This window comes from Dipodomys ordii, unplaced genomic scaffold (genome assembly GCF_000151885.1).
Source record: "Dipodomys ordii isolate 6190 unplaced genomic scaffold, Dord_2.0 Scaffold12, whole genome shotgun sequence".
Lineage (NCBI taxonomy): Eukaryota > Metazoa > Chordata > Mammalia > Rodentia > Heteromyidae > Dipodomys > Dipodomys ordii.
In genome coordinates this window covers 7,747,643-7,761,652 of record NW_012267228.1, presented here as the reverse complement: position 1 = coordinate 7,761,652, position 14,010 = coordinate 7,747,643, and the positions used below count along the sequence as shown (strand labels likewise).

The window sequence follows — 14,010 nt, the reverse complement described above, 5'->3', positions numbered from 1 at the left end:
GCATGCAAGGCAAGCACTCTACCACTGAGCCACCTTCCCAGGCCCAATTTGGAAATGTTTTAAGTCCACTTATTTCCTCCCCTCCTCCCCTCTTTTTGAACCTTCATGTACGGAACGCAACTCCATAAATAACCCAGACCTTACTCTGTTTAGGAGCAGTTGACAGTCATCTCCCATAATGCCTTGCAGACTTTGCCTGAGTAGCATCTGACCATTCTTAGATCCTTTCCTACCTCATCAGGCTGGACTCTGATTCCTCTCTCTTCTTCCTCTTTCTTATATTTGTGCACTTGGTTCCAACACATCATATTATATTCTTTCAGAATAAAAGGAAATGGAAGCAAAGCTCATCCATACCCAAACACTGGCAGACAATGAATTAAGGCAAGCAGTGTGGGCTGCTGTCATATCGGAATGGGTACCAATCATTTGTAAGTTTTTTGAGTCAACCAGACCTGGGATCCAATACCAATTTTCTTTTAAAGGAAATAAAAATTAATGATAAATAAAAATAAATTAATGATCATGATCCTTACATGGTAAAGTTTGATTGGTTTATTCCATAGATAGTTATTGAATATCTATTATGTATCTTACGGCACTTGAATGAGGATTCTGTGCTAAAGAAGAGATCATATTCTCTGTCCTCATCCTCATGATGAAGATGCTTTACAGATGTCATAAATGTGGGCACGGGATGCAGACTGTAGCACACGTTAACCACATGTATGTGCAAACTGCTGTGGCAGTAAGGATGATGGGCTGAAGGATGGTGATGGTGATTTGTGACCATTGACCAAGAATCTGAAGTGATTATTCCAATCTACAGGAAACAGACATCCGTAGAAAATCAACTTGGTCTCTCTTTTTGTGGGTTTTTTTTTTAAAGTATCTTTAAGTAGTTGTCCAAAGGAGTGCCATTCAGGAAAGCAGTTTATGAGTACAACTGCGTCTTGATCAGCATCTCCCCTTTCAGCCTTCTTACTTGTCCCTTCGAACCCTCTCCTTCCCCTCACTTTTCTTACTTCTGTGGGACATACATTGAATTCTTGGCTGCATTCTCTCCCCCACTTCTTCAATTTGTCTTCTTCAGAAATCCTCATTTAAACAGTCTACAGGACAACCACAAAAACAAAAGGGAAAATGATTAGTGTACGCATTCCTTGCGCATTCTTACATATCTCCAGCAACCTTAAGCCTCACTGAAGATAATAAAGGTGAACATTTTAACCATTTCTTTGGAGTACACATTACATCTTCCATTGAGAGACAAACAATTGACTGGCTTCTGGAAATCATAGATGAAAATCACCAATCTTCTTCATCATTAGCAAACATCAAGGTGTTTGGCTATCTTTCCTTCCTTTCTTTCCTTCCTTCCTGCTTTCCTTTCTTGCTCCTTTCTTTCTCTCTCTCTCTCTCTCACTCTTTCTTTCTCCCTTTCTTTCATCATGCAAACCCTATAGCTGCTCTATTTTCTGCCTTCATATTTTGCTCCCTTATCTAACCTGAGTTGCCTGCCTTTCTTATCAGTTTCAACATTGCTCCTTCTGGCTAATTTTCCAGTGACACATTTTCCTTTTGGAATGTGCATTTATGCAATCCTCTGACTTGAGATGCCAGAATATAGTTGGCACATGAAGTGTCTTTGGATTTAGCAGCTAGCTTGAAGCATCTGGCAATCGAACATAAACTCCGGTACTTGAGCATTCATGCTTGAACCAGAAATTACTTTGTCATCTTCACTAGCTTTTATTAAGCAGCTAACAGCTGCCTAGGAATTCTGACTTACAGCAAACGCTTTCCTGAGAATGTCACCCTCTTCTTTCTCTCAAAGGAAGAGTCTCCTTTTCCTTTCTTCTCAAGCAAATCCTTGACAACCATAGGAAGAGTAATAATAGTTTCACTATGAACCACTTTATGGGTTATGAAGCACATTTAACAAAATCCATTAATCCATTTTGAATTTCCTTCATCCTGCAATGCCAAATTCCATCACCTTCAAATTACAGATGAGAAAACGATAGCTCAGAGACATCAAATAACTTTTTGATGGGCACTGGAGCATAAGTGCTATATGGACCAAACTGGAAACTATGTTAATAGACACTAAGCTGTGTGCTTAATGTATTTCATTATGCTGACATGCTGGGTTAAATCCACAAAACATATACATAGTTCCTCTTAATGTGACTGTCCTTGATCCAAAATGTGTTATCTTTGGTGTATGTAAGGTAGAGGGCTCTGCTGTTCTCTGCCTCTGTGTTCCTTGTTTGGTTCCTCTGCATTTCCATCTCCTTTGCTCTGTCTGCTGTCTTTCCCATCCTCCTCCACCTCCGTTACTCTTTATATTGATTAAGTCTAAGTGTTAACAGATGTGATGTATCTTTCCATTTTTATGTCCCCTCCACCTAATTTTATAGAGCATGAAAAGTTGTAAATATCTTTCTTCAGACAAACTGAACAAAGTTGCTTGATACTTCTCCGACCCTCGATTGATTTGTGTTTCTTTGGGGGGGGCGGTTCAGCGATTCTCAATGAACAGTTTCCCTATCTGTGGGGTGAGAGAGTGGATTCGGTGTGCAGCGACCCTCAAACCCACGTCACAGCATTGCCCTGCCTTCCTGGAGTCCATTTCCCAGTGATTTACCTCTATCTCCTCTAAATGAAGAGCAGTGGCAACACCCTAATTTATGAGTCTTAAAATCATCGTTCTCTTTTAAACGTGTGCACAGAGCTCTGAAGTATGAATGCAACAGAGCAAAGAATCTGTTAGCTTAACTTGTGATGCCTTTACATAGCATGCATTTACATGCAGGGGCCTCGGAACAATGAATTGGGCTATTTCCTACACACAGGGGGGAAAATGTCACTTAGAAATAAAGACGGATCCTCAGCAAGGTAGTCAATAGTGGACCATGCCACTATGTGGAGTCGGCAGAGATGGGGAGGGGTTTGTTGGATCTTGTATTGCAAAAGCTTTATACATACATCAATCTCGACTACATCCAATAAAGGAAGGGGAGCTAATAATGTCCACCGAAATATGAATGCCCTCTCCACGGTAGGCCTCGTAGGTCCCTGGGTGACCTCCTCTCCAATCTATAAGCAAACCAAGCAGTACTACATGGGAATAGGGGAACGATTGCCTCTTCTCCAAGACGTCTAGTTCTTAAACTGCGAGATCTGAAAGCGTAGGGAAACTTGCTGACAGAAGCAACTGAAGCAGAAAGGCGGGTGCGTTCTCCTTTTGCTGAGGATCCAGCACCATCTACTGTCCAGAATATTAATCTTTCTCACAGCGCAGGCTGCAGAGGCGGCCGGGGTGTTCCTTTGCATGTAAATGACTGTGGAAGGCATTGATTTTGCAATTCTTTGTCCTTGCCCCAAGGTGTGTATTCCATTTTTTTTTGTAGTCTAAGTGAGCACTCCTATACTTTTATCCAAGCAATACCCCCTATGATGCAAGAACAGATTTCTTTAATCATCAAAGACCTCGCTGTGCCATTTTTTTATACGTTGTTTATGATACGGCTCTGTTTCACAGACAGTCCTGAGATGTCTTTGGAACCTTTTTGCCCATAAAGACAAGGCATTCATGTGTTGCAGCCAAAAGAAGCGGGACTCTAATTCCTCCTTCCCAAGACAGAAAGAATTTCAATTCTGATTTGATGAAAATGTTTCTCAAAGAGGAACCCAGATCTAGGGCTCCCATTTCAGATTCTTTTTTTATCTTCCAGCACAGCTAAAAGAATGTCACAGAGTGATTCTAATTATACCCTGACTTAAAGGTACAATTTATTGAACTTGTCATTGAGACTAGTCTTTTCCAATAGTCCTTTTAGATTGTCATTTCTTTTGTACCAGAGCTAAGCTCCAACAAGAAAATGGAAGAGGACAGATTTAGCCTACCCTCCATCACCATTTCCCTCTACCTTTTATTTCCTTGCTAATTTCCTTAAGGAATATTCATAGTCATCATACAAATGTAGCTACCTGCAGAAAAATTCTTTGCATTGAGCAAGATTTCTCAGCCAAGAAACCCTGTTACTAAGACTATGGCACAAATCCCAAGTCAGAAGACTTGCTCTCCCAGGTGGTAGATCTACCTAAGAGCAAAGAAGTTGACCACAATGATTTTTGTTCAAGTTATGCTCAGTTCTTAAAACAAAACATGCAAGCCAGGCTGGAGGTGGGTGGGGAGTGGCCAGTAGCTCATGACTGTAATCCTAGCTACTCAGAAGGCTGAGATCTGAGGATCACAGTTCAGAGCCACCCCAGGCCAGAAAGTGAATGACTTTTATCTCCAAATAAACCACCCCCAAACCAAAAGTGGTGCCGTGGCTTAAAGGGGTAGAGCGCTAGCCTTAAGCAAAAGAGCTCAAGGACAGTGCCCAGGCCCTGAGTTCAAGCCCATGACCTACAAAATCCCAAACACATACATACACACACACCCCCCAAAACAAATGCTCAAACAAATTCTTATTAATAGTTGAACCAACTTAGACACTTGGGAAGCAAGCAAGTACATTTTAGGTATCATTATGACAGTGTTTGTAATTTAAATAGGGGCTGTTCGCAATACAATCTAATGACCCTAATAATCGTGTGGTGCTTGCTTCTCGAGAACTTAAAGTTGGCCATACTCAGTTGGCTTGTGTAGAGCCATTCCATTTGTGGCCACGGAACTTATGAAACAGTCTGGTTGGTGGGTTTTGTTGGTGCTTGTATTTGTGTTCTTTTTCATTCCCAGTCATTGAAAATAGATGGATTAACATGCTGCTGGGGAAGGGTGGGGAACTGGTCAATTCCTTCACAGAGGCTCCAGACCTTGGGCTCAGTCTGACTGGGATCCATCAGCATTTGCCCAGTGTCTTCCTCTACTGTGATTTGTTAAGTTGTACAGATTCATCAAAGAACCAAATCACCTTATGTGTCAGTGCTTCTTGGCACAAAGCAATCAAAAGTCTTGGCTTATGAATGGCTGCATGCCATTGATGGGGTGTTGTCGTTGATGCTGGTAGGTTTGTTGTTGTTTTGCTTAACCTGATGGTCCTACTTTACCACATGTCTTCTATTAACCAAGTAATATTTGTCATATTTTAATTGTAAGAGGTAAGGAATCAGGATGCTCTTTAGAGGAAGAGCCTACTTTTCCTTCTTTTTCTGTTTTCCTTTTTGCAGTACTGGGGTTTGAACTTAGGACCTGTGTTTGCAAACCAGGTGCTCTATTACCTGAGTCAGGCCCCAGCCATTTTTGGGTTTGGCTATTTTTTATTTTCTCCTGCATCAACTTATATGCACAGATCTATTTATGTTTAATGAACAGCCATGATGAAAGTATATGCCACCACATCCAGCTATTTTGTTGAGATGGGGTCTTCAGAACTTTTTGTCTAGGCCAGCCTCAAACTAAGATCCTCCCCATCTTTGCCTCCTGAGTAGTTATTATTACAGCTGTGAGCCACCATGCCCAGTGTGGTCTATCTATCTATCTATCTATCCATCTATCTGTCTATCTATCTATCTATCTATATCTAGATATATAACATATCTATCTATATCTATCTATATATAGAGATATATAACATATATACTATATATATTATGACTATATAACATGTTATAACTATATAACATATATAGCATATATGTTATATATCTATATATATACTATATATTATATATTATATGTATTATATGTATACTATATTATGTTACATATATTATATATTATATATCTATATCTATCTAGATATATGTTATATATACATAGATATGTATATGTGTACATATGTATATGTGTACATATGTATATATGTATATACATACATATACATATATGTATATATAACATATATCTAGATATATAGTATATATTATAGTATAGTATATATATCATATATCTATATATAGTATATATAAGCATAGATATATAATATATCTATATATAGATATCTATATCTAGATATATATCTAGATATATAATATATAATATGCTATATCTATATATAATATATATGATAATATATAATGTATATATAATATATCTAAATATATAGATCTATCTATCTAGATAGATAGATAGATAAATATATTTTTATATATCTAGATATAGATAGATAAATAGATAAATTCTCAACTCACAGGTACAGCTTCTCAATAGAAAACAACTCTCAGTGGGAAAAAAAAAATGAGTGTAATCAAACAAATCAAATGCCTAATGGATTCCACAAAGTAATATTATAACCAAAATGGATACTTGGAAACCAAGCAGATGTCATGCCCTCATTGAACAATGGTTAGACTCAGACAAATGGAACACAAAGCATTCTCACCGTTGTGCAGTAATCGTACACATGAACTCACAGGAACTAACACGGCTGGGTTATCCCTCGGTACTAGAACCTTCTGGGACCACAGTGGTCTATGTGGGCCATCGAGGCGCAAAATGTGGTGAAGTGGAGCCTGATGGTGCATACAGATGCCTGATGTTTTCTATCTGCTGGTGCACAATATTTTTCACACCCAGACCTATTGGCAGTTGAGCCACATGGCTAATGTCAGGACCTCAATATGAGTTCTCTGCCTGGGAACCGGCACACATGCTACATTGGCAGCCACTTGGAAAGAGTTCCAGCCTGTCCAGCAATACAGCATGGGCTGCTCTATGTTTTGCTATGCCATTAGATACAAACCCCAAATCCCTGAGGCAATCTGGTCTTTGCAGCCACATAACAGGAAGCAGTATTCATGAGGAGGAAGAAAACTTCCTAATGATAACTTGAAACTCAAGAATTAAGACTCTGAGCTGGGAAGGTGGCTCAGTGGTCGAATGCTTACCTTGCATCCATGAGGCCCTGGGTTCGATTCCTCAGCAGCACATAAGCAGAAAAATCCAGAAGTGGCACTGTGGTTCAAGTAGTAGAGCGCTAGCCTTGAGCTGAAGAGCTGAGGGATAGCACACAGGCCCAGAGTTCAGGCCCCATGACTGGCAAAAAAAAACAAAAATTAAGACTCAGAAACACTGCTACCATGATAGCCAGTCAACAAACACCACCAAATTCATGCCTCCAAAAGTAGTGATAAAAGAACAATTGAAAAGGACATTTAGCCAGGTGTTGGTGGCTCAGGCCTGTAATCCTAGCTACTTAGGAGGCTGAGATCTGAGGATTGCCATTCAAAGCCAGTCTAGGCAGGAAAGTCCGTACGATTCTTATCTCTTAACCACCAGAAAACCAGAAGTGGCACTGTGGCTCAAAGTGGTAGAGTTTTCACCTTGAGCTGAAGAGCTGAGGGACAGCACCATGGCCCAGAGTTCAAGCCCCATGACCAATAAGAAAGAAAGAAAAAAGAAAGAAAGGAAGGAAGGAAGGAAGGAAGGAAGGAAGGAAGGAAGGAAGGAAGGAAGACTAAGTATGTGTAGATTGCCTAAGAATGACATCATATCCGCCCATCCATCCCACTTTCTACAACACTCAGGAAAGTATGGTATGATGGTTTGAGTCACGGTCTGCTTTCAAGGATAGAACCTAGCCTAGATGACATGGTGGCACATACCTATGGTCCCAACACTTGGGAAGCTGGAGCAAGAAGATCACAAGTCAGAAGCCAGCCTAGGTCACATGGCCAGACCTTGGTTTCAGCATTTTAAGCCAAGTGTCAGTGGCTCATAGCCTGTCATCCTAGTTACTCTGAGGATCGTGGTTCAATATCAGCCCAGGCAGGAAAGTCCTGAACAATAACCAGCAAAAAGCCAGAAGTAGCACTGTGTCTCAAGTAGTAGAGCACTAGCCTTGAGCAAAAAAGCTCAGGGACAACACCCAGGCCTTGAGTTCAAGTTTCAGTACTGGCATACACACGCATACACACACACACACACACACACACACACACAAATGTAGAACCTAATGACCCAACAGTGCCACAATGATTAGGAAATAAATTGCATTAGCTTTCTTTAGCAGCTACTTGGACATGATTATCCCAAATCAATCAAGTCTTACCCAGGTGGACTGTCACTCTCACCCCTGTGTAAGCTATGAAGTTGATTTCTTGAATGTAGCTTTTTGCTTTAAGTCCTGTTGGCTTGAAATCACTGTGAGTCTTATTTCTCATTTAATATGTAGTGTGTTCCTTTTAGAGATATGTTGTATAGAGAACTGATAAATTCATTTGTCCAGTACTGATTTTATTTGTATTGAAAAGAAGTGAGAAAAACCATAGAGTGTTGAAAGTCACCCATAGAGATGTTGCTTTTAGGTTTATTATCATCATTAATCAACTGTCTTTGCCGTGGCATTTAACTATTATTAAAAATAGTTTTCTGCCCAGTCTCCCTTATGGCATTAGATGGAAGCTGGCTGTTAGCTCCTTCAGTAGCTCCAGGCCTTTGTAGAATTCCATTTATTAAATGCTCCCTATAAAAATTAACTTAATAAAAACAAAGGAAGCTACTTCCCTACCAAAAGACAGCATCCCAAGCATTACAGTCCAGAAGTGAATGAAGATGACTAAACAGATAGATGTCAAATACTTTACTAATCAGCACCAAGCAAATATTTTGGTACTGTGATCAAAATGTGCAGGGAAGTACACATTGAAATGGATAGTTAGCTTGGTATAAGGAAAACGACATCAAAATGGAATTATTTTCCCCATGGACTCAAAAGCATTTATTTTTACAGATAACAGCTCTAACTCAAGAAGGCATCTCACCAACTTTCAAGATCAGAGTGTATGATGGCCTTGCTCATGTTTGTTTGTTTTTGCTGGTCCGGGGTCTTGAACTTGACTCATATTTGCTTGTTGGTTGGTTGGTTTGTTTTTGCTGGTTCTAGGCCTTGAACTCAGGGTCTGACACTGTCCCTCAGCTTCTTTTTGTGCAGAGCGAGCACTCTACCACTTGAGCCACAGCTCTACTTCCAGATTTTTTGGTAGTTTATTGGAGATAAAAGTCTCATAGTTTTTCCTGCTGGGACTGGCTTTGAACCATGATCCTAAGATCTCAGCCTCCTGAGTAGCTAGGATTTCAGGCATGAGCCACCAGTGTCCAGTGTTTTGTTTTGGCTGGTTTGGGTTTTATTTGGTCGTGTGTGTGTGTGTGTGTGTGTGTGTGTGTGTGTGTGTGTGTGTGTGCTGGTACTAAGGTTTGAACTCCAAATTTGGGTTTGAACTCTGTTAACTTTCTTTCTCAAAGCTGGTGCTCTGCCACTTGAGCAACATCTCTATGTAGGCCTTTTTGATGATTAATTAGAGTTAAGAGTCTCAAGGGCTTTCCTACCCAGGCCATTTTGTACTACAATCACCAGATCTCAGCCTCCCAAGTAGCTTGGATGAGACTTGATAACTTATGCATTTAATTGTCAATGTTATTATTAACTAAATATTTAATAAATAACTCCCCCTCCTGATTGCTACTGTGCTGATAATGAGGCACTTGGTTTACCTTCAGTTATCTCTACATTATAGAAAGTACTACAGGAAGTAAAAGAGTTTCTAGAAACCTCCAAGAGGGTTAAAACACTTGGAAAATTCATCATCAGTTCCTAGGGTTTTGAATTTGTCCTTCTCTACAATATGAATCACTCATACAAAGAAAAGTTCAGGGTTGTTGTTGGCTCAGTACAACTTGCTGTTTGATTACATCCAAATACAGCCATCAGTTTACATCTTGAGTTCTAATTGCCTCTGAGAGTTCTCTGCACAGAACAATAGCTAGAGTGACTATCAGAACAGAAGTCATAAACATAAGACCTTCCTGATCTTGATGAATGAAAACCAAAGGAGGGGTGACAGTTTGTTTTTGCAAGAAGCCATCTGTTTGTTTGCGTATGGTGTTTGTATTCAAATTTAAGGAAATTAATCAAGTAGAAAACATCAGCGTTCATAACACAGCAAACAAGAGTAGTAAAGAAACACACACTTTATAAAAAAAACTAAGGAGCTAAGAAGGTTTTGAAGCACTTTAGCTTAATCTTTTCTGGTCCCAAGAAGATCTTTTTTTTTTTAATTTTGGTGTGTATATGATGCATTGATTCTTGTTACTTAAGAACTCAGAACATAATTGATGACAAGTACTAAATTAATGGGTTATCACTCTCAGCACCTCAACTATACCAGCATGATCCTTTATTTAAGGAACTTTTCTGGTCCTTGACTCACAGGCAACTGAGTTCACCAATAATAAATACATAAATAGGTAAATACATAAATAAATCTGTCCCAGATCCCTGCATGAACATGTTTCTTTAAGAGACATGCCAATGAAAAATATGAATCAAATATTATTCAGTGATACAGCATATGCTTAGCTTGTGTATGTGGCCATGAACTCAATCTCTAGTACCAGAAAGAAGAGGGCAGGGGAGAGGAGGAGAAAAGAAAGGGAGGGGGAGGGGAGGAGAGGGGAGGAGAGGAGGAAACTATGAGCCAATTTCAAATGTCTGTAAGATATGAACCAACTGGTTGATTGCCCAAGAGATAGGAGGAGATTTGAGACAGATTTTTAAGAACTTGAGTCTGGACATTGGACTGGAACACCCAGAAGTTAGGTGTGTAAGCTCAGTGTTAGAGCCAGAACTTTAAGCATGAAACAGTTGTGGCTTGCTACCTGCCTAGGATGATCTGTCCATTCTTCTTGCAGTGAAGCCCTCAGAAGCACTTCGTACCTCATAGCAGAACTTCTGGACTTTTGCATTTAAATATCTTCAGATGATTATATGTACAGAAGAGTGAAAAATAGCTCTATGATACCCCTAGACTCAGACACTGAATGTTTGTGCATAGATACCAGTGTCTTCCAGCTAAATGAAGAGAAGCAGAATAGAGCAACAGACAATGTTTTAACTGTCCAGGTGTCAGTCTCCTCTCGTCTTAAATAATGTAATAGCACTTATTTGTTAGGAGTAAATGAAAGTCTCACAAAGGAAGGGACTTAGTGATCTTGGCTATTACTCTCTCAGCTTCTTTTATGTGTGATATTCTTACAATACACAATATAGGTTTGACAGATAAAAAAAAACGAGGAGACAGTACATTAGATTTTAGACCTAAATTTCAAAATTAGTGTGTATCTTAACTAAAGGCAGACAAGGGCCTAGAGGAGTAGGCCAAGCCTTAGTTTAAAGTCCAATACTGCCACAAATAAGTAAAAATAAAAATAAACTCCTTGCAAAATAAAAGCCCATAAAGATATGTTGTTTTAGCGTGGGATTATGTTTCAGTCTTCATTTTATAGACAAGGAACATTCAAAATCAAAAATGCTTAATGAAACCGGGTGCTGGTACTCCATGCCTGTAATCCTAGCTACTCAGGAAGCTGAGATCTTATCATCATAGTTCAAAGCTAGCCAGGGAAGGGAAGTCTGTGATACCTTTATCTCCAATTAACCACCAGCAAACTACAGGTAGAGCTGTAGCTCAAAGTGATAGAGCACCTCCTTGAGCAAAAGAGCTCAGGGACAGCACCCAGGCCCTGAGTTCAAGCTCCATGACTAACAACAACAACAACAAAAGCCAAATGACATAAAATCCAAATGGAGTGATTCCTAAATTTTTTCTTAGTGTAAGATTTGCCCTTACATCTGTCCCTCAACCAAAATTTTTTAAAAAGCCATCTAGTCTATATCTGTTGCTGAGTGCTAGTGAATCGATAGATTTTTTATTATGTGGCTTACAAAGCTTCAGCCTTTGAAATAAGGGAATTTCTGTCCCATTAGGTGCCAGTACAAGTAGTTGACTTCTCATTTCATGGATGTCACTCATTCGATAGTAACTAAAAGCACATCATCCATTTATCACGATCTTTTCTTATTTCCAGAAAATAGAAAAAGTATATCCTACCAGTAGATTATAACCTTTTTAAGACAGAAACTTCCCTTCATAACAACCCTGAACTGTTTTCTTTCCAGAGTTGGATAAAATGATAGAAAAAAAGTGTGTTACAATTATTTTTTTCTTTATACAGGAAATTTTAGTGGGCATGAGACAGTAAGACCCATTGAAAATAGGTAGTTGAGGTGATAGATTGGGTATTACAAAATGTATACATGTGCTGAACTATCACATTGTACCCCATAAATTTGTACAATTTCCTTTTGCCAATTAAAAATAAAACAAACCCCAAATAAATATCTCATATGAAGTATAATCTCAAAGTTCCCCACATGAGATTTTATTCTACTAGGTTCATTTAACAAATATCCAAATACCTCATAGCCTGCAACATGACCCTATGGAAGATAATTAATCATGTTCTTTTATTGTGTTTCTATGGTTTTTTTTTGTTGGTGTTGTTGTTTGAGGTTTGGGGCTTTGATATCTCTTATTTGCAATTATTTGCTTGGTTGGCTTAATACATAAAAATTTGTGAAATAGGGCTGTGCAGAGAATTCCATTCTTTTAGGCACTTATATGGCTTTTATATTGAATTTTAGGCACTTATATGGCTTTTGTGTTGAATTCAATTTGCATGTTACTATTATACTCTCTGTCACCATTTATGAAGTTACATTATCTTGAAAAATCGGGATAGCTATAATGTAAGATGTTGGAGGACTAGAGTTTACAAACGGCCTCAACTAAACAAGCATGCTCCAACCCCACTAAAGCAATTATGTAAAGGTGATCTGAAAAGCTAATGAACACTCTTTAGTTTTTAAAGAAGCAGTGTGAATATAGAATGTTGTCAACGATGCTCACTACAGCATTATTTATTTTTGTCATGAAATTTGCCAATATGGCTACTAGTTCTACATTTTGTCAACACTGTAAGCCTAAGCTAGATGTGGGTGGCTCATGCTTGTAATTCTAGCTTCTCAGGAGGCTGGAATTTAGTGGATGAAGTTTCAAAGCAAGCCTGGGCAAAGAAGTCTGCAAGGCTCCATTTCCAGATTAACCCCCTCCCCTCAAATATTGGACTGGAAATGTGGTTCAAGTGGTAGTATACTAGTTGTGAGTGAGAAAACCAAGCTGAATTGCAAGGCCCTGAGTTCAATTCCAGGTACTGACACAAAATAATAAAAAATAAATTAATGCTGTAAGTTGAAATCTCTGTTTGCAGATTATTAAAATATGACAGAAATAGAATAAAATAAATCATACCTAAAGCAAGGAAAAGAGGAACATATTGTGAGTGCCATATTTTCAACCATGTAAAATAAAACAGTTGAAAAATGCTGAACAAATGACAGAGGGAATTATTGCTGAGGTTCAATACTATAAAGGACATTATATAGATATTGTGTGGGGGGGGGTTCTTTTTCTTTTTCTTTCTTTGGATGTATTTTGTATTGTTTACCTTGGTTGGATTTTTCTTTCTGAATTTTCTAAATTTTCCATGCTAAAACAAGCAACTTTTTACCACAGAAAAAAGGCCCAATAAGTTTCAATATATGTAGATATTTCTGTGGTTAGCTGAGATGTGACTTTAGTGAAACTGGAGAGAGAGACATGAAAACTGTTTTTAAAAGAGGCTCTTTCAGAATAACATGCCAAAAAGGATTCTTTCAGCCATCATCTTCAGAAATCTTCCCTCCCTCTTCCCTAACTGTCCTGTGGTTGTAGAAAGGTGGACTTTAATCTTTTCATATATTAAAAATGACCTCCTGCGCAAGTCCGGGCTTCTCGGATGACCAAGGTTTACGGATCGCAGCCTATCACATAAATAAAGAAAATAAAGCAAAAGTATACCCTACTCTTAAATTTAGTTTATTTCCACCCGAGCTCAGAGGCTTTGTCCTTAGTGCTGTTGTTTTTCTTTAACTCTCCAGATCCAACCAGGGTCATGGTCCCACCTTCCAGCATGGATGTCACTGTTGGAGAGAGCATTGTTCTGCCCTGCCAGGTGACACACGATCACTCCCTCGACATTGTGTTCACCTGGTCTTTCAATGGACACCTGATTGACTTTGACAAAGATGGAGACCACTTTGAAAGAGTTGGAGGGGTAAGTATTAATAACGCACAGGAAACAGGATACAAAGCAACTGGACTTCTTTTGAAACTGCT

At 38.9% G+C, this 14,010-nt stretch overlaps 1 protein-coding gene across 2 annotated transcripts in view; it reads left to right on the top strand.

Annotated features, from left to right (window-relative positions):
* Cntn4 (contactin 4) overlaps positions 1-14,010 on the top strand; it is a 456,937-nt gene that overhangs the window by 413,245 nt on the left and 29,682 nt on the right. For both annotated transcript variants that reach the window (XM_013010395.1, XM_013010396.1), the window contains one exon: positions 13,773-13,948. In XM_013010395.1, coding sequence (XP_012865849.1) covers positions 13,773-13,948 — 176 coding nt within the window. The remainder of the gene's footprint in view (positions 1-13,772; positions 13,949-14,010) is intronic.